Genomic DNA, 16607 nt, shown 5'->3' with positions numbered 1-16607 from the left:
GTCTGATTTATAGCATTTTTCATTAATTCTGCTAAAGAAATGAGAACAGCGTATGTGTTTTTGTGACAGAGCACTTGTAACAACATTAGTTCTTTCCTATGTTGTCTTTGTGTAGCTAGGACACTGGTTCTTCCTCTGAGTTAGGTGCATTTTTATGCTTGAATGATAGGCCATTATTAAGCAGCTTACCAAGCAAAGAAATGTATCTATGAAAATGGTCGGATACAAAGACTGGACTTAAAATGAGTGAAAAGCTGTTTATTATACTCTTGCATACGTTTATAACGTTTATAATGTTCCGTTTTTCACCATTTGGAAGATGTAATAGCGCCATAATCCTTTAGAGGCTGTAGTTTGTGGGGCTGTTGAATGTATTGTACATTATGCTGATAGGTGTTTGTATAATTGTGTTCTTCCCTGGAGGCAAAATAACAGAATTGTATCTACTATATTTAGCAATTAATTGCTTATAAATAGCGGATCTGCATTTTCTGTACATTTGTATTGATTTGAAAAAAGATATTAACAGAAATTTAAAGCAGATAAATATCACCGTATCGATTGTATGTTATTTATTTATTTATTTTACCTGTGTCGAAATTATTATAGGCATGTGTCTGCGCATGAGCGGCTCCGGAGCACCAATCAGAAGATTGTTTGTGCAACCTATCTTGGGAAAGACGATTGGACCCGCCCAGAGAGAGAAGCGAGCCAATCATCGAGCTCCCTCACCTTTTCTAACCCAATCAGGGAAATATTTTGTTGGGTAGCATGTTTCACTAACCCTTGGCACATGTGAAAGCGGAATGAAGGGAAAGCGCTGTTGATGAAACGTTCCTAAATAACTGAAATTTTATCTTGTCGAAAACAATTTAGAAATGAAGAAGAAGCAGTCCGTTCCAGAGGAACCAGCAGAGGTAAGACTTGAAAATTTAGTAAAGTTTGGCTTCCCGATCGCTCAGAAAAGAGCAGTTCTACTCAGCGATGCACGAGTACTGCTCGCATGCCTACAGTTTGCTATTTACGTCGCACTGGAACCACTTAGCGAACTTACATGTTTCATACATTCTGTGCTGGGGGAATATTGGTAACACGTATTACAGTGCAACATGTATAATTTGTTGTTTACAGATGAATCCCTCAGATTCCTCTCGACAGAGAGAAGAGGACGAGGAAAATGAGGCTCCAGTTAAAGCAAAAAGAAGCAAAGCTGATCACGCAGGGGAGGAGGTTGTCTATCACCCAGTGAAGCTATCTCGAAATGATCTGTATCGACCTCCTACAGCAGAGGAGCTCAACCAACTGAAAGAGGCAGAAAGCCTGTTTCACTGCAGTCTGCTCAAAATGCAGGTGAGACGCCAGACTTAGTGACATAACCATAAAAGATAATGATAAAAAAGGAGTGTGATCATATCTCTTAACCCTGTTGTCGTATGTAACCACTGACCACACAAACTGATAGTGATCTGTCATCAATAATAGATGGAGGAGCTGTTGAAAGAAGTTGCATTGAGTGAACGCAGGAAACGCCAAATAGATTCATTCATTCAGACAGTCACCAAGTTAATCCAGACTGTGCCAGACTCACCAGAAGTTGAGGTATGTTGTGCTTCAGTTGTAACCAAAGCTTTGTGATTGGCAATAGATGGTCAACTCCACACAAATTCACACATGATTTTTGTCTCAGGTAAGTGACCTGTCCTGGCTGTCTGGTGCAGTGAAGGTCCCATTTCTCTTGGTGCCTAAAACAACAAAAGGGAAATTCCACATGGCGCCTCCTTCTTCCATTGATCTGATCGGGAGCTACCCCTTGGGTACCTGCACCAAACCAAATGTCATGGTGGACCTGGCTGTCACAATTCCAAATGTAAGTCATCCTAACTGCTTTTGTATTCTACAAAAAAATCAATGGTGTGCTGTGTTTCCGTAGCCTTCAGTCTGCTATTCTGTCTGTTGTTAGGATGTCCTCCATCCAAAAGATGTCCTGAACCAGAGGTATCCGAGGAAAAGGGCTCTCTACCTGGCAGGCCTGGCCCAGCATCTCACTTCCTCTTCTGACATCGGGACCATGCAGTATTCCTGTCTCCATGGGAATCGACTTCGACCTGTTCTGCTGCTGACCCCTCCAGGTATTCAAGTTTTAATTAATTTCATATTGTATACATTTTAAACATTATTCAATGACATTACGTTTACATTATATGGATTTTAACATCTATGTTAAAAGGCTTTTTTTCTGGTTGTGACTTTGAGATAAAAAGTGTTCTGTATTCCAGGTAAAGACTCTTCCAGCTTCACCCTCCGCGTTCATGCCTGTCCAGCTCCCGGGTTCTTCAAGCCCAGCCGTTTTCATCCCCAGAGGAATAACATCAGGACAGAGTGGTACACTGGTTTGCAGACTTCCCAGTCTGGTAAGATTGTTATTGTTCATCCCAGTATTTAAATCCCCTTCAGTAAACTGTCTCAGACAATGATTTTACAGTTGTATGTTAAATTTAGTTAAATACTAACCCTCCGACTACAGAAGTAGAAGTAGCCTGTCATGAACTAGAAAAACATCAAACAGGCTTAAAAAATGACCTGGATATTTCTGATGGAATGAGAAGCAAAGCAGGAACATCAAAGGAGCATGCAAAGGAGATCTCAAAGTTGTTACCTTTTTTTTGGCCTTCTGATGCAGCTTGAGTCTTTGAACAAACTGTGTCTGGATTTTCAACAGACTGTTTTCATTGTATTGTATATTTATAGCCATGTTATTAGTCAGCAACTCCTTAATTAAATTATCTTTTTTTTTTTACTTATTTTGTCACAGAGAGCTCTGAACCTCCGACTCCACATTATAACAGCTCTGTTCTGGGAGATTTATTGCCGAGGGCTCACCTCCAGTTCCTCTCTGCTGTCAGCTCTCAGTGCTCAGCTTTTACTGATGGGGTGGCTTTACTTAAAGTCTGGCTTCGTCAAAGAGAGCTTGATCAGGTAGGAAGCTCTCATTGGTTCTCACACTTGTTGCATAGAGTTCAGAGGAGTGTACTGCAACGTTCAGCGTAGCACTTTGCATTATATGGCTTGACAAAACCGAAAACCCCAGTCAGAGATGATGATTACAACAATGGTTATAATCAACTTTATTCTTGACTGGATCATATTGAAGTGCTGCAACTTTTGATTTAGTTAAACATTAAAAGTTCTCGTAGCCTAATAAAGGAGATGTGGAAATCACTTTAGTTTATCTCCAGATCAATATATATTATTGATTAAATAATTATTCTTTGTGATCAATGGCCTACAACTACATCTGATGAATTTTCATATCTGTATTCTAGTAGCTGAGGTTCCAGCAGCGTAAGATTTGGAAGAAGATTAGAGTCAAACATGAAAACATTTATACACATTCTGCATCATCGATTAATATTGCAACTAATAATCATCAATAAATATTGCACTAGTAATGCAACACATGCTGTAACTTTCCAGATACTTTTAAACTGAAATTCTGATCCTTGCCTGGTCCACATCATGGTTTTAGCACAAGTCACCATTAAAATCTAGCCAGGTAGAGGGACAGCCATTTTCACAACACTGAAAACTCTGAATTAAAGCTAAAGCTAAAAAATGTCCTACTTTAAGGTGTAATTTTTTTCTTACCTTATATCTTTATTGTTCTCAATGTCTTATAGGGCACTGGTTGTTTTAATGGCTTCCTAGCTTCAATGCTGTTGGCGTATCTACTGATCACTCATAGAATCAGTAACAGCATGACGGCATATCAGCTTCTTCGAAACACCTTGAACTTCTTGGGTAATTTTAGTTTTAATGGATGTCCTCCTGTGTCCTTTTTTAAAATGTTGGTAATTGAAAGGTAACTTGCTTATCTGTTTTGAATGCCTTGCACCTTCTTCCTCAGCATCTACAGATCTGACAGTGAATGGAATCAGCCTGGCCAAAGATCCTGACTCTACAGCTGTGAGTTATCCAAATCAAATTTAAAACACTAATTGTGTGCATGTACTTTATTCACACTTTCATTTACTCTGGAACTGTGATTCAACCAACCCCCTCGTATCTTTTCTCTGTAGCCATCCATTTCAGAGTTCCATGATGCTTTCCAGGTTGTGTTTGTTGATCCTTCGGGACACCTTAACATGTGTGCTGACATCACTGCTTGTACATACAAACAGGTAACTGAACAGTGGTGTGTTTAAACTTTTTTTTTCCACTTGTGATTTTTAAGCAACTGTTTCTGAACTTTCTTCACTTTGGTTCCTCAGCTGCAGCATGAGGCATCTTTGTCAATGCAGTTCTGGGACAACCCTACAGTGGATGGCTTCCAGTGCCTCCTCATGACACCCAAACCCATGATAAGGACAAGTGACCATGTGTTCCAGTATGTTTCTATAAACAAATGCATATATTTAACATATTTAGTTAACCTTGCATACTAGGTAAGCAGTTGGGTTCTGCACCTTCTTTTTAGGAAACATGGTTACTAAATGTAAAACAAATCACATGGAGGACTTTTACTTTCTTCATCCTCTCAGCTCTTCTGTTTCATTTCCCCTTAGGTTGTGTGAGCTGGTGAAGCTTCAGTCCAGCTGTAAGAAACTGAATCTTCTCAGTGAGCTGATGGACCACAGTGGGGATTACATTCACACTGCATTGCCTTTTATTCTGTCACTTCTCCAGCAAGGATTGTCCCAAAGGATTCACCTCCTTACCCACTCCCTCTCTCCTGACCCTAAGGTGAAAAAGACTTGCATTCAGGAATTATTGCTTTATTTCATATTATCTAAGTTACCAATGTGCAGAAAGAATTGGCTCTAATACTACTAATGTAACAGTGGATATGTTTCAAAGTTATAAAATATCCGTGTAAAAAGAAGTTAATCTCAAAATTGCTATCTGCAGAACTTACTTTACTTTGGTTTTATTTCAGTGGTCTGTGGAGAGCGAAGCCCCAAAGCACAAAGCTCAGCCTCCGTTATCTTTCGGTTTGCTTTTAAGGACAGAGCTGTCATCTTCTGTCCTAGAACGAGGCCCACCAGCAGACAGCCCCAAGGTAACCTCACCTGCCTTTATTTATTGCATGTATAGGGCTTTATTTCTTGATTTAGCCACTGAAGTTGAAGACAAAAGGTCACTTGACTCATAATGCTACATGCATGACTCATTGTCCATGTAAATCAGATTGTATTTTTTGAAATGTGCAAGTGTGTAATACAGTGGTCCCTCACTATAATGCAATTCACCTTTTGCGGCCTCGCTGTTTTGCAGATTTTTTTGTGCAATTTTGCATGGTGTTTTTTTTTTTTTCTTTTCTGGGTCCTGATTGATTGACAGTGGTCTACATCCAGTCTCGTGCCGTGTCTCCTGTACAGTACAGAATGCGTTCAGCTTGTCAAATTTAAATAAATCTTCGATCACTAGCAGTGTGACTCTGAGGTGCTGTACTGTATTCTCCCCAACAATCACAACGTCGATGAAACGGTTTGCACATTTTGCCTTTGGTTTCATTCTATAATACTGGACTCATTTTTCTACGAAGGTTTGCACTTTGAGAGTGTTTAAACAAGAGGGAAAATGTTCAAGCCTGTCTGAGAAAAGTGTATAAATGGTGTAGTAAGGGGTTTTACAGCCTTAAAACATCTATAATTGTAAAAAAATAAAGTTGGCTACTTCGTGGATTTCACCTATCGTGGGTTATTTTTAGAATGTAACTCCCGCGATAAACAAGGGACCACTGTATATACACACAGTTATGGATAAACATGGGGTTATTTGGGCAATGTTGCCCAATGGGGCTTCAACTTACAACCTAAAGAACCAGAGGATTGAACTACCGACTGGTTAATGGATGACTCACTTTAACTCCAGAGCCACAGCTCAGTTTGAGAATGGTTTTCTAGGTGTAAGAAGTGTATTTTTACTTCAAGTGTGTTTGTAAACATCTTGAAGAATATTATACTGCTGCAGACAAATGTAACACTTATGGACGTGATTCTGTATTACTCGTGGCTTCATAGTGTAGTGGTTCACACACTCGCTTGGCCAAGCGCAAGGTCACTGGAGACGGGAAGGGCATCCTTCGTAAAACTCTACGAACTCAAAACATGTAGAGCGACCCATTGTGTCAACCCCCTTTGTGACAAGGAAGCAGCTTAAAATGGACACACGAGTGTAACTATGGCTGGATTTTGCACTTTGTAACCAGCTTTTCTTTTAACATAAAAAGAGATCATGTTGTTCGTATGGAAATTGTGCTTATATTTTCTGTTACTTGTTTTTTGTGGCTTTGTTTTTAATCATGCTTGTGATTTAAGAAAAATTAAAAATCTAAATGTTCCTGTGCTAGGCGGCTGAATTTCGTCAGCTGTGGGGTCCTCGCTCTGAGTTGCGTCGCTTCCAGGATGGCGACATCACCGAGGCTGTGCTGTGGGACGGAGAAAGCATTTGCCAAAAGCGTCTGGTTCCCAAACAGATCATCACACACTTGCTGCAGCTGTATGTATTTTATCTCAGCAGAGCTTAGTTGAGAGACTAAAGAACTGACAATACTGTTAATACAGTGTAGTGTGGTGATCTTTTCCAACTATAACACTGATAGAAATATTCAGTAAGCTGTAATGCTTACAGAAACTACGGTGAAAGAAAGAAAGAGGCTTTGTTTTTTCATCCTGTCCTTAATTGTAAAGTTAGTCTATTTGATATTTAAAAAAACAAACAAACAGGTATTCATTGCCATTCATAGAACACAATGCCTATGCTAAGGTGAATATGGCATATAAAAGACTTCAGCATGATTGTAGAGCACTCTCCTCTAGATACTTGTTCTGACATTTGAAGCTGACTGTCAAGACTTTGTTATGACTACATATTTCTACAAATACTTCTTACATAATTTTACTACTGGTTCACTGCAAGCTGTTTCAGGGCTGAAGTGCCAGTATGAAGTTGAGCAAGGTGACAAAACAAAGTGATTGGTTTTAATTTTGAGAACTACTTGGAAGATGTTGTTAAATATTTGCCTGCGGTGAAGTAATGGCAACTGTTACTTTGCTGCAGGCAAACAGTGTTAAAAACTCAAAAGCAATGACTTCCAAGTTTTAGTGTCTGAAACAAGTTTTGGCTTATAGCACTGTTGAACACAAGCACGTACAACACGCCAACATCTTCCTATTTTGACTTCTTGCTTCTTCTGTTACCTTTCAGTAACCTTATTCTGTTGTTGGTATAGGGCACCAGCATCTTCAACATCTAAGGTCATGCAGGTTATGCATTTCTGTTTACAAAGATCATCATGTCAACATGCTCTGGGCTCAGTCTTCTGCGCATTGTTGCAAACGTTTGTCCTGCTTCTGACAATAAAGACGGCAGCGATACCCCTGGTACACACAAATAGTGTCTCGCAAGAGTTGCCAGTTTGGGGAATCTCGGTCCATTTACCCTCCACCAGTCGAGAGGGTTAATGTCTAACGAGGGAGCAATGTCTCTTAAGTAGTAATCGACCTGAGCCTCAGAGTCGGTGGCATAGGAAGAACTGTAGTTGTCGCCAAGGAGCAGCACCATAGTGTTTTTGGTGTCACTTCTAATTTGCGAGGGCACAGCTGCCTGGCTAATATCCGGGGTGACCAAAGTCTCCTGCTGCTCATCCTTTGCACCTGCAGTAGCAGTTACTACTGCATCCAATTTTGAAACTAGTTCATGCAGCTTAACCTTTGCAGCCAGTCTCCCCGTTGGTGTAAGGAAGCTCAGGTGTTTGTGCCGGGGATCCAACATGGAGGCGATAAGAGCCGGTTTTGAAGCCAGGTCGTTAGAGTCAACCTGCAATAAGTAAAAATAAAATGGCATAAATATATGTAAAGGGAATGCAGATTATTTTTTTTATCCTTGTTAATATGTTTCAGTCAAAACCGGTGCCTACCTCCATGTGATTTCTAAGTGACTGCTGAACTTTGAGCTTGAACTCTGAGACTTGTTCGACGTCATTCTCTTTTGGCACGAGATGAGTCTGAACCAGGCTGAAGGTGATCGGGTAGATATTTGAAATGGACACCTCCGTATCTGCAGATATGACTGTTGTAGCCCATTTAAGTGTCGCCAGCACAGGCGTGAAGTTCTCAATTATCTGCCAGCAGTCATCTTCAATCTCAAGGGTCTGAGCTTCCTGCCTGCTGGTGACGCTGCGGTCGGAGAGGACGGCTTTAATCGCCCACCGTTGTTCAAGCAAACGTTCAAACATGTCGCAGATGGTGTCCCATCTGTCTTTGCTCGACTGGATGAGCTTGCGTTGCGGCAGGCACATCTGAACTTGCTTCTGTTCCAAGGCCTCATTCGCGAGCAAGTTGCGATTGAAGTGCTTAACTAGTTTCCCGGCAGCAACAACGATGCGGAGTAAATCTTCACTAAGCCCATCGCTGACTGCTCGCTGAAGCGTTGTGGCAAAGCAAATCGTGTAGTCCCAGGTGACACGGGTACATGCTTGGACTGATAAGCTGTTCTGCGTGTCGTTATGAACACATGAGGTCACTTTACCGGCGATGGCCCACGCCTGCACGGTGCTGAGCACGCTCTCTGTAACAGTGTCTGCAGTGGAGTGGCTGCCTGCTGAAACTTTGTGCGTCTGCAGCACAGCTGACCTCCCCTGCCAGTCTTCTGTTATAAATGAACACGACATGGTCATGTACCTCTGAAAGGTGAGACCTGTCCAGAAGTCTGCAGTGAGAGCCACTTTCTCCACTCTACCCAGCTGCACCATAAGCTCTTCAACCTTCTCATGAAAACGGCCTTCAATAATGCGTGTAACATCACCAACAGATGGCATTTTATAACTGTGCACAGTGTATGCAAGCAGCTCGCGAAAACCATCGCCACTAACCATGCTGATGGGGAGCATGTCCTTCTCTATCATTCTGGAGATGAGCTCAGTCACCTCCGCATGCGTTGCCAGCGACACACCGTCGTTGGGTGCTGCGTCCTGGTGCTTGTTTCTGATGTGGTACATCATGCTGGTGGTGCTGCTTCTGTATTTGAGCTTCGTGCCGCACATCGTGCAGTGAACCTCGTCGTCCACTTTGATGAAGATATCCCAAACGGAGCTCCGCTTCAGGCGTTTCCTCTCGCTGGAGTCCCGCTCAGCAGGGGTGATGTTTATGTTGGGTGACATGACTGCAACCTGTGTGATTTCCGAGTTGTTGGAAGCGTTCTCATCCTCGATGCACTGAACGGTGCAGATCACAGGTTTCTCGTCCTCGTCCATCGGCGTCGCGGATGAATGGTGCCTGCTCATGTGGTTCATCATGGAGGTCGTGGCTCCGCCGCAGTATTTCAGCGTCGCGTTGCATTTCATGCAGCGGACGAAGTTCCCCGTTTGTTCAAAGCAGTCCCACACGGAGCTGCGCCTCCTTCCTGTGCGCTTCATACTTACCGTAATTCAGGTCTTCCAAGCCTTAGCAAGCTAGCAAATGTTAGCACTGACTGCTATCGGGGATGGGGTAAAAAATAAAACGGGGTTTGGGGGAATGTAAACAGGCTGTGACCTGTTTCACTTCGGCATGTGCCCTAGAAAAACCTGGCGGTGAAGCAATTATGTGTACAATTTCACTGAAGGTTCAAGTTAAAAAAGAGAGAACGTGTGTGTCATCCCGTAGGCACGCAGACATCCCCGAATCCTGTGTGCGGTATGTCGGGGCGATGGTAGATGACGTCATCAAAACGGGAAGTGAGGTAAACCGTTATTATTGAATTATTTTAGCCACGTATGATGGAAATTTCAAGAAGAACTCTGACATACCGTTCATATTTTCCCCTAACAGTATGGTTTGGGTCAATACAGATCAATCTAGAAAGTATGCGTAGTTTGTTTGACAATAATAATAGTATTATGTCTTGTTATACCTAATAAATATATATATATATAAATAAAAACAGCTATAATGGTCTGATTATGATTTATTAAGTAATTATATAAACTTAAAATGGCAAGAACATTCTAAAACTGTTGGGATTTGTTATATAAATACTTATAACCATTACAACCACATGCAAAAACACACCCCGCTGGCATTTTTTTTCCTGATAATTATTTGTCTGTCAAAGCTCAACTTTCTTTTATTATTTTACTTAAAAAGATTGTAACAAATTTTGTTATTGTAGCTAAATTATCTTAGCAGTTAAATAATTATTTGTGTTAAAAAATAAAGTCTAATCCTGAAAACCACCAGAAGAGGGCATCAGTGATGTTTTTCATCACTGCATCTGCCTCTGAATGTCTTTTTTCAATATTAATACACATTATGCTCTTCAGGTGTCTGGCACTGGAGAGGAGGAGAGCTTAGTGGTGGTTCAGTCCTATGATGACCTGAGCAGAAAACTATGGAGGCTGGAAGGTCTGCCTCTCACCATCACTGCTGTTCAAGGAGCACACCCTGCACTCAGATACACACAGGTAAAATGCCTCGCTCTTACCAGAAAACTGCTGCCATGACGGCAGTAATAGGTATAAGTTGTTAAAAAATGCATAATTTTAAAATGGCACCTTGATCCCACTCCAAGCCTGTGAGCTCTTGATCAAACATTGATGTCTTTTATATTAAACTGTGAATTTATACTCAACTGTGCCTTTGCAGGTCTTTCCCCCACGACCACTGAAACTGGAGTATTCCTTTTTTGACAGAGAGAAAACTTCCAGATCACTGGTGCCTAAGGAAGGCAAACCATGTCCTGTCTATATCACTCCTATAACAAGTTAGTGGCTCATTCATTGAAACATTTTAAAAGGTCTTTGAAAAAACTGCACCTAGATGTGTAGTAATTTCCACTCTGGCTGCTGTTCGTGGTGTATTATGCATACACTTTGACTCAAACGAAAACGTTTATCTTCATTTTCTTGGGTACTACAGACATGTAGCAATGCAAAGTCATACACCAATGTATTGGTTGCCTTATTCTTGCAGTAATCTGTCACATGGAAGGGAGTGGGAAATGGCCTCATGACCGCCTCGCGATCCAGCATATCCGAGCTGCGTTTCACATCCAACTTGGGGAGCTACTCAGAAAGCACCATAGCTATACATGCAGGCCCTGTCCTACCCACCTGGATGTCTGGAAGGTATGTTTTTGATTATGTGTACCCTTAGCTGGCTTTTCTGTGAAATTTAACTTGATATATATAATTTATAACTGAGAAAAGGGTCACTGAGCCACTCTGTCTTTAAGTTTATTCTTAGAGCAACTAGGGATCTAGGGGGAAAAAAACAGACCAACAAATATTAACTTTATTTTCTCTTATTTTAACACAAGACAGAGCACCTCTGGTTAGGTGGGCTCCATGCATTTTAATCATGTTATTTATATAATACTGTAGATCCTGTAGCTTCTGCAGCTGTTCCGTCACATTATTGTCTCCCCAAAAACACTTCTGTTGTGTTTTGTGTGCGTTTTTCTGTTTGCTGGTGTTTTCTTAAGTTTCTTAAGTACATTTGACAGTAGGTAACTTAGTAGTGTATACTCTGAAGTTGTTTGACTATTTTATTTTTTTGTAATGTTTGATTGCACATAACAATATTCCTTTTATTTAAGCTGCCTTTTCAATTTGGTATAATTTATATTGCATCAAATCATAGCATGTTCTCTCAGTGCACATCTGTAAGACACCCCGCTTTTAAAGAAATAGAGACAAGTTCATCAGTTTAATTAAAGATCAAGCACTTGGTGGTAGTCAGGAGTAAAAAGTCCCATTCTACAGGTAGAAACCTTTGGCTAAAGCAGCACATGTTTCACTTTGCCCCTAGGATGGCCTGGTGTTCCGAATCCAGGTGGCATACCACCGTGAACCTCAGGTGCTTCGGGAGAGCTTGACTGCAGAGGGGCTGCTGGTTGTAAGAGACAACGACGAGGCCCAGGCTCTGGAGATGGCCACCATTCACAAGCCTCTGCTTACTAGCACATTACATGGGTAAAAGTTCGAAAGTGATACAAAGTAGTTCCTGTGTGACAAAGCAGACTTATGTTTTTAGTTGTGTCTTTTCATTTTCTTCAGTCTGGTGCGTTTTGTCTTTTTATTTGAAGGCTCCAGCAGCAACACCCATGTTTTGGCGCAGCATGTCGCCTGGCCAAACGCTGGCTCAGTGCTCAGCTGTTCAGCGACGACATTACAGAGGACACAGCAGACCTGCTGGTGGCGTCGCTTTTCCTGCAGCCCGCTCCCTTTACTGCTCCCAGGTAGCCACCACTTTTGCTTTTTTTTTTTTTCCTTTTTTTTTTTGTGTAGGAAACACGTTTTCCTCTGTTTGTTATGGGTCATGTGAGTGAATTTCTCCATCTTCCTCAGTTCCCCACAGGTGGCCTTCCTTCGCTTCCTTCATCTGCTCTCCTCCTTTGACTGGAGGAACAATCCGCTGATTGTCAACCTCAACAACCAGCTCACGGGCAAGTGCTCTCTCACACACATCCCTTTTCCGTGTGTGTGACACAAACAAATCCCTCTTGACCTCTTTCTTTTTACTCGCCCAACATACTTCTACATCCGTCCATATGCTTTATTGTTTCAACGCCAAATCTTTTTCGCCTCTCTGTCACGTGTAGCTGTGGACTACCCAGAGATCAAGAATGGCTTCATGGCCACCCGGGAGTCCCTTCCTGTCATGTTTATAGCTACGCCTAAAGACAAAAAACTGTCTATGTGGACCAAACGCTCACCTAGCATTCAGGTCAGTGGACACACAAGTACACAAATAACAAAGTATTTAATAGATCAGCTCTCAGCGCTGAATTTTAAATGATTAAATATTACATTTGTTTAGTAAACATGTGAGAAAAGAACACTGAAGAATGTACTATAGCTTAAAATACATCTGAAGTGTTTTCCCCTCCTTTTGCTTTTACAGTGTTTAAAAAGTTTCTTGCAGGTGCAGAGAATCATAAACAGCGGTGTAGAAAAGAGTTGCATGTTCTTGGCAAAGAACAGTCACATAGTTTTCCGATCCGGGATCCTTTCCTTAGTGCACACTGCTCTCCTGGATCACACTGAAAAGACAGGAATCATATTAAATTGAGAGAGTGATTCAGTACCTCTATAAAAGATGATAAATTGTTCTAAACAGACTGACTAGATCAGTTTTAGAATTCCAGCTGGTATTAGTTTTTGCCTTGCATACCACAGGGAGATAGCCATGCTTTTTTCTTAGAACTGGAAACGGATGGTTCTGAAGTCTTTCCAAAACGTCGTGTAAATCACTGATCTGAAACGGTACATAAAAAATTTCAAAGGGTCAAATGATAAACAGGATTATTGAAGTAAATAAATCTGAGAACGATGTTTACATCATTAATTATATCAGTTTAAAACCATCAGGTGTAGCTCACCAGCTGCTTTTCATTGCCATCCTCTTTGGTAGTAAAATAAGTAAAATATTTAGTTTCATATTCCTCTGCTTGGACGTGACCGCAGCCGTAAAGTAGTCCTGTGGCACACAGTATCGTACAGAAAAGACACGCACACGAGCCTCCCATAGTGTGCGGCTGACCCAGATAGGTTTCCTGTGCTTGGCTACCTTGCTCCTGTTAGAAACAACAATTTTAAGGACCTGCCTCTCCCAGCATCCTCCTTTATAGTTCTTGGAGAACAGGAAATTTGTGCTGTGACGTCCTGATAAAGACGTCACTGTGGACTTAATTACAAATTTTGACATTGATTCTAGTATACCTCCTGTGGATCCTGAGGCTTCACATCCCTGAGAATGTGAAGCCTGAGGGGGTCATTGTTGAATTAGTACGCACATTTTTGTAGAGACGAGTTCAGTAATGAGTCTTTTTTTTTTTTTTTTTTTTTTTTTTAATTTGTAGTTGTTGCAGTTCCTGTGAATAACCACCAGGGAGTAGACTATGAAAGTAGTCTATTAACAGATTGAATATTAAGTTTATTTCTAATGACAGTGTTTTCCAATAAAGACTTCCATGACCATGACTTCAAAAATGTCATAGAGGTTGAAACAATTCATATCTGGACTAGAAAGAGCTCTCAGGTTGAATGATGTCATATTTCTCTCAATTAAAAAAAGAAATTGGATTGCTCTGTTGTTGTAATCAACTAACTTTGATTAAAAATGTGGTGGAAGTTCAAAACAGATTTAAGGGGTGTATTTAAAGTTGTTGTTCGTTTGTTTTTGTTTTTATTTTCAACAATTTGGCAAAATTAGAAACCATACAGAAAATGGTGTTTTCGCTGCAGCTTTCCAGTTGTTATGCAGTTCCCGTATGAAATTAGGTCCCCAGATAAAATTATGCTACAAGATATGGGTAACATATATTCCAGTGCTAACTATTAGTTTGAAAACCGAGACAGTGTTTTTGGTGCTAATAGTTCAAAATGTTCAAAGCCACTTTTGAATGTGTGTTCAGATGCTGCAGCGTGTGATAATGGTGGCTGCAGAGAGTCTTAAAGTGCTGGAAAATCAGCTGATAGATGGCAGCCAGAAGCAGGATGTCAGGGTGGGTGAATACTGCCTTCATGATTTATCCACTATATAAATGCAGATTTTTGCTATTTCAGTGTTTTCATGCGTTCTTCGTATTTGTGTAGGTGATTTTGCGTCCTCCTCTGGACGCTTACGATGTTGTGATTCACCTGAACCCAAAGCAGGTCCCCCTGCTCGACCAGGCAGTAGATCCTCCGGCCATCACCTTCAGCAGGGGCGTGATGTCTGGCAGTGTGGCTCAGCCTGGAGGGCCCCTTCCAGTCATCGACTACAACCCTGTGTCCCTCTACCTGGGAGAGCTAAGAGTGAGTAATGTCTTTCAACATTTCAAATGCTGAGTGTGTTTTTGACAGACTTTAAAAAAAAAAAAAAAAAAAAAAAAGTGAAGCAGATATTATGCTTGAAAGCTGACGTGTGATACAACAGAGCCGCTTCCAGATAATAAAAAATTAAATCGCAGACAAGAGAAAATCCGAGGTAAACTCAGCTGTTCTTATACTGTAAGGTAGTGAAATCCAAACTGCACAACATTCATACTAATTCCCGTTCTTCCTCTGTACATGTCTATCACAGTCCTGTTTTGACTGAGTAAGCTTGTCAAACTGAAGTGGGTTTTGGGTTTGTTTTTGGTTTCTTTGTTTGTTTGTTTTTTTTTTTTTTTTGGGGGGGGGGGGGGGGGTATACTCAATAGTTTTCTAATAAGTTTTGCTTTGAGCTTCACAAATAAGTGTCAGTTGGCATGCGTAACATAGTTTTATTTTTTTTAATTTCCAGGAGGCATTTGGAGACTTGGCCCTTTTCTTCTGTGATCCATGTGGTGGAACAGTAATCACAGTTTTATGGAAGCCAAAGGCATTCATCCCAACCCCCTTTAAGGTAATTGCAAAGTGACTTCCATTTAAAAACATGAAGGCAGTTAAAAAACAAGTTTTTGGGGGTGTGGAAAACTTGCTTTTGTAATAGTTATTCTCCTTCATTCTGTTCATTTTCACACCTTCACACTAATCACCTTTTCCTCATGTTTCCTTTTTCTTTGTTATTATGTTTTGTTTTGTTTTTTTCACAAAACCTCAGACGTCACAGGTGTCTGCTCGCAGCGTGGAGGTCACTGGAGCTGAAGCTAAGACTGTTCCCAATGTTGAAGCAATACTGGAGGACTTCCGAATCATGGGGAAGGGCTTAGTCAAGTCAGTGGAGGCCAGGACTGAAAAATGGTCATTTTAGACGCAGCACAAATTCAATTCCATTACAAAATAATAAAACAGTGAAAACATGAATGAATTTTGAGCTTCTTGTTAACCATATCCGTTAACAGTTCTGGCTATATTTCTCTCATCCATCTGTGTTTGTTTCATGTCCAATAAATGCATACATGCTGTTTGTATTTCAGTTTATTTGCCTCTTAATTTCATTTAATTGTCTTGATTTATATACATCTATAGGTGTATAACACTTGCACATCTATAAAGCTAAATGTCATTGTTTTGAAGTCATTTATTAAAAAAATAGTTATTCAGAAACATTTATGATAAAACTTTTGAGTCATTTATCATAGTTTTTATTAGATATAATTAGATTTATATGTACTCAAGTTTCTCATGAGGATTTCCTTCCTTCCACACGAGGGGACATTTTAATCATTTTAATGGAACTTTAAAACTTTTTCCTCTTATTTAATTGACTAAGTGATGAACAGAATACAGTTATCTATGACTGAAAGCATATGCAGCAATTATGTGTAAGTACTGTATGAGTAACCATTTTAGTAACCTAAAACTGTTGGTAGACATTCAAAACTCTGCAAACGGGATCTATTTCATCACTGCTGCTGATGCAAAGATACCGTTTGTGTTTTATTTTAGACAAAGAAAAAAGGCTATGATTACCAAGAAGAGCAATGGAACTTGTGACTGTTTTGCTTTTAAGTTTTTCTATTTCTTTTTAAGTTGTCACCTTTGTTGCTCATTATAAGAAAAACTAAACATGGCTTGGAGTCACAACTTTTAACATTTGTGCAAGCAAGACAGCAAAAAGGCAGCGGAAGCTAAATTCTAGTATATCTTGGTCAAACTTGATTTCCCTACTAAAACAAAAGGACAACCATAAGCATAGAAGCTTAGTGTTTAACACAATTGC

General features: G+C 40.5%; 3 protein-coding genes across 4 annotated transcripts; 1 reads left to right on the top strand and 2 right to left on the bottom strand.

Moving 5' to 3' along the window:
- The first annotated feature begins 761 nt into the window (after window positions 1-761).
- Window positions 762-15855, top strand: nol6 (nucleolar protein 6 (RNA-associated)). Of its 2 annotated transcripts, none has more exons than XM_086314033.1 (26): window positions 762-917; window positions 1132-1350; window positions 1483-1599; window positions 1688-1867; window positions 1961-2129; window positions 2277-2411; window positions 2813-2976; window positions 3678-3798; window positions 3905-3963; window positions 4077-4178; window positions 4269-4384; window positions 4563-4740; window positions 4934-5056; window positions 6350-6498; window positions 9645-9720; window positions 10301-10441; window positions 10623-10740; window positions 10950-11104; window positions 11787-11950; window positions 12064-12216; window positions 12326-12423; window positions 12580-12704; window positions 14395-14484; window positions 14576-14776; window positions 15246-15347; window positions 15555-15855. In XM_086314033.1, exons 1-26 carry the CDS (start codon window positions 879-881, stop codon window positions 15693-15695), a joined length of 3435 nt encoding a protein of 1144 aa, XP_086170159.1. In that variant the 5' UTR covers window positions 762-878; the 3' UTR covers window positions 15696-15855. The 2 variants fall into 2 exon arrangements, with proteins under 2 accessions (XP_086170159.1, XP_086170158.1); XM_086314032.1 differs by having other exon boundaries at window positions 15546-15855.
- On the bottom strand, window positions 5377-9689 carry LOC147317259 (zinc finger BED domain-containing protein 4-like). The gene is made up of 2 exons (XM_086314034.1): window positions 7919-9689; window positions 5377-7818 (listed from the first exon to the last, which is right to left on the bottom strand). The coding sequence occupies exons 1-2, from the start codon at window positions 9413-9415 to the stop codon at window positions 7267-7269; spliced, it is 2049 nt and encodes a 682-aa protein (XP_086170160.1). The 5' UTR covers window positions 9416-9689; the 3' UTR covers window positions 5377-7266.
- Window positions 12482-13553, bottom strand: LOC147317258 (cocaine- and amphetamine-regulated transcript protein-like). Its single transcript, XM_086314035.1, has 3 exons — window positions 13360-13553; window positions 13152-13235; window positions 12482-13020 (listed from the first exon to the last, which is right to left on the bottom strand). The coding sequence occupies exons 1-3, from the start codon at window positions 13504-13506 to the stop codon at window positions 12913-12915; spliced, it is 339 nt and encodes a 112-aa protein (XP_086170161.1). The 5' UTR covers window positions 13507-13553; the 3' UTR covers window positions 12482-12912.
- Window positions 15856-16607: the final 752 nt, after the last annotated feature.

This window comes from Aulonocara sp. 'chitande type north' Nkhata Bay, linkage group LG12 (assembly GCF_057382095.1).
Source record: "Aulonocara sp. 'chitande type north' Nkhata Bay isolate Kocher_YH1m ecotype deep benthic linkage group LG12, A_spYH_male_GT1.1, whole genome shotgun sequence".
Classification (NCBI taxonomy): Eukaryota; Metazoa; Chordata; class Actinopteri; order Cichliformes; family Cichlidae; genus Aulonocara; species Aulonocara sp. 'chitande type north' Nkhata Bay.
Note: the sequence above shows the minus strand (reverse complement) of the source record. Positions and strands in the feature narration are given on the sequence as shown.

Coding starts and splice junctions, on each gene's coding strand:
- LOC147317259 (XM_086314034.1), bottom strand. CDS start 9,415: ATGAAGCGCACAGGAAGGAGGCGCAGCTCCGTGTGGGACTGCTTTGAA. Junction 7,819..7,918: donor CACTTAGAAATCACATGGAG/GTAGGCACCGGT, acceptor TACTTATTGCAG/GTTGACTCTAACGACCTGGC.
- LOC147317258 (XM_086314035.1), bottom strand. CDS start 13,506: ATGGGAGGCTCGTGTGCGTGTCTTTTCTGTACGATACTGTGTGCCACA. Junction 13,236..13,359: donor ATGGCAATGAAAAGCAGCTG/GTGAGCTACACC, acceptor GTACCGTTTCAG/ATCAGTGATTTACACGACGT. Junction 13,021..13,151: donor AGCATGGCTATCTCCCTGTG/GTATGCAAGGCA, acceptor CTGTCTTTTCAG/TGTGATCCAGGAGAGCAGTG.
- nol6 (XM_086314032.1), top strand. CDS start 879: ATGAAGAAGAAGCAGTCCGTTCCAGAGGAACCAGCAGAG. Junction 1,868..1,960: donor TGGCTGTCACAATTCCAAAT/GTAAGTCATCCT, acceptor GTCTGTTGTTAG/GATGTCCTCCATCCAAAAGA. Junction 10,442..10,622: donor CTGCACTCAGATACACACAG/GTAAAATGCCTC, acceptor GTGCCTTTGCAG/GTCTTTCCCCCACGACCACT.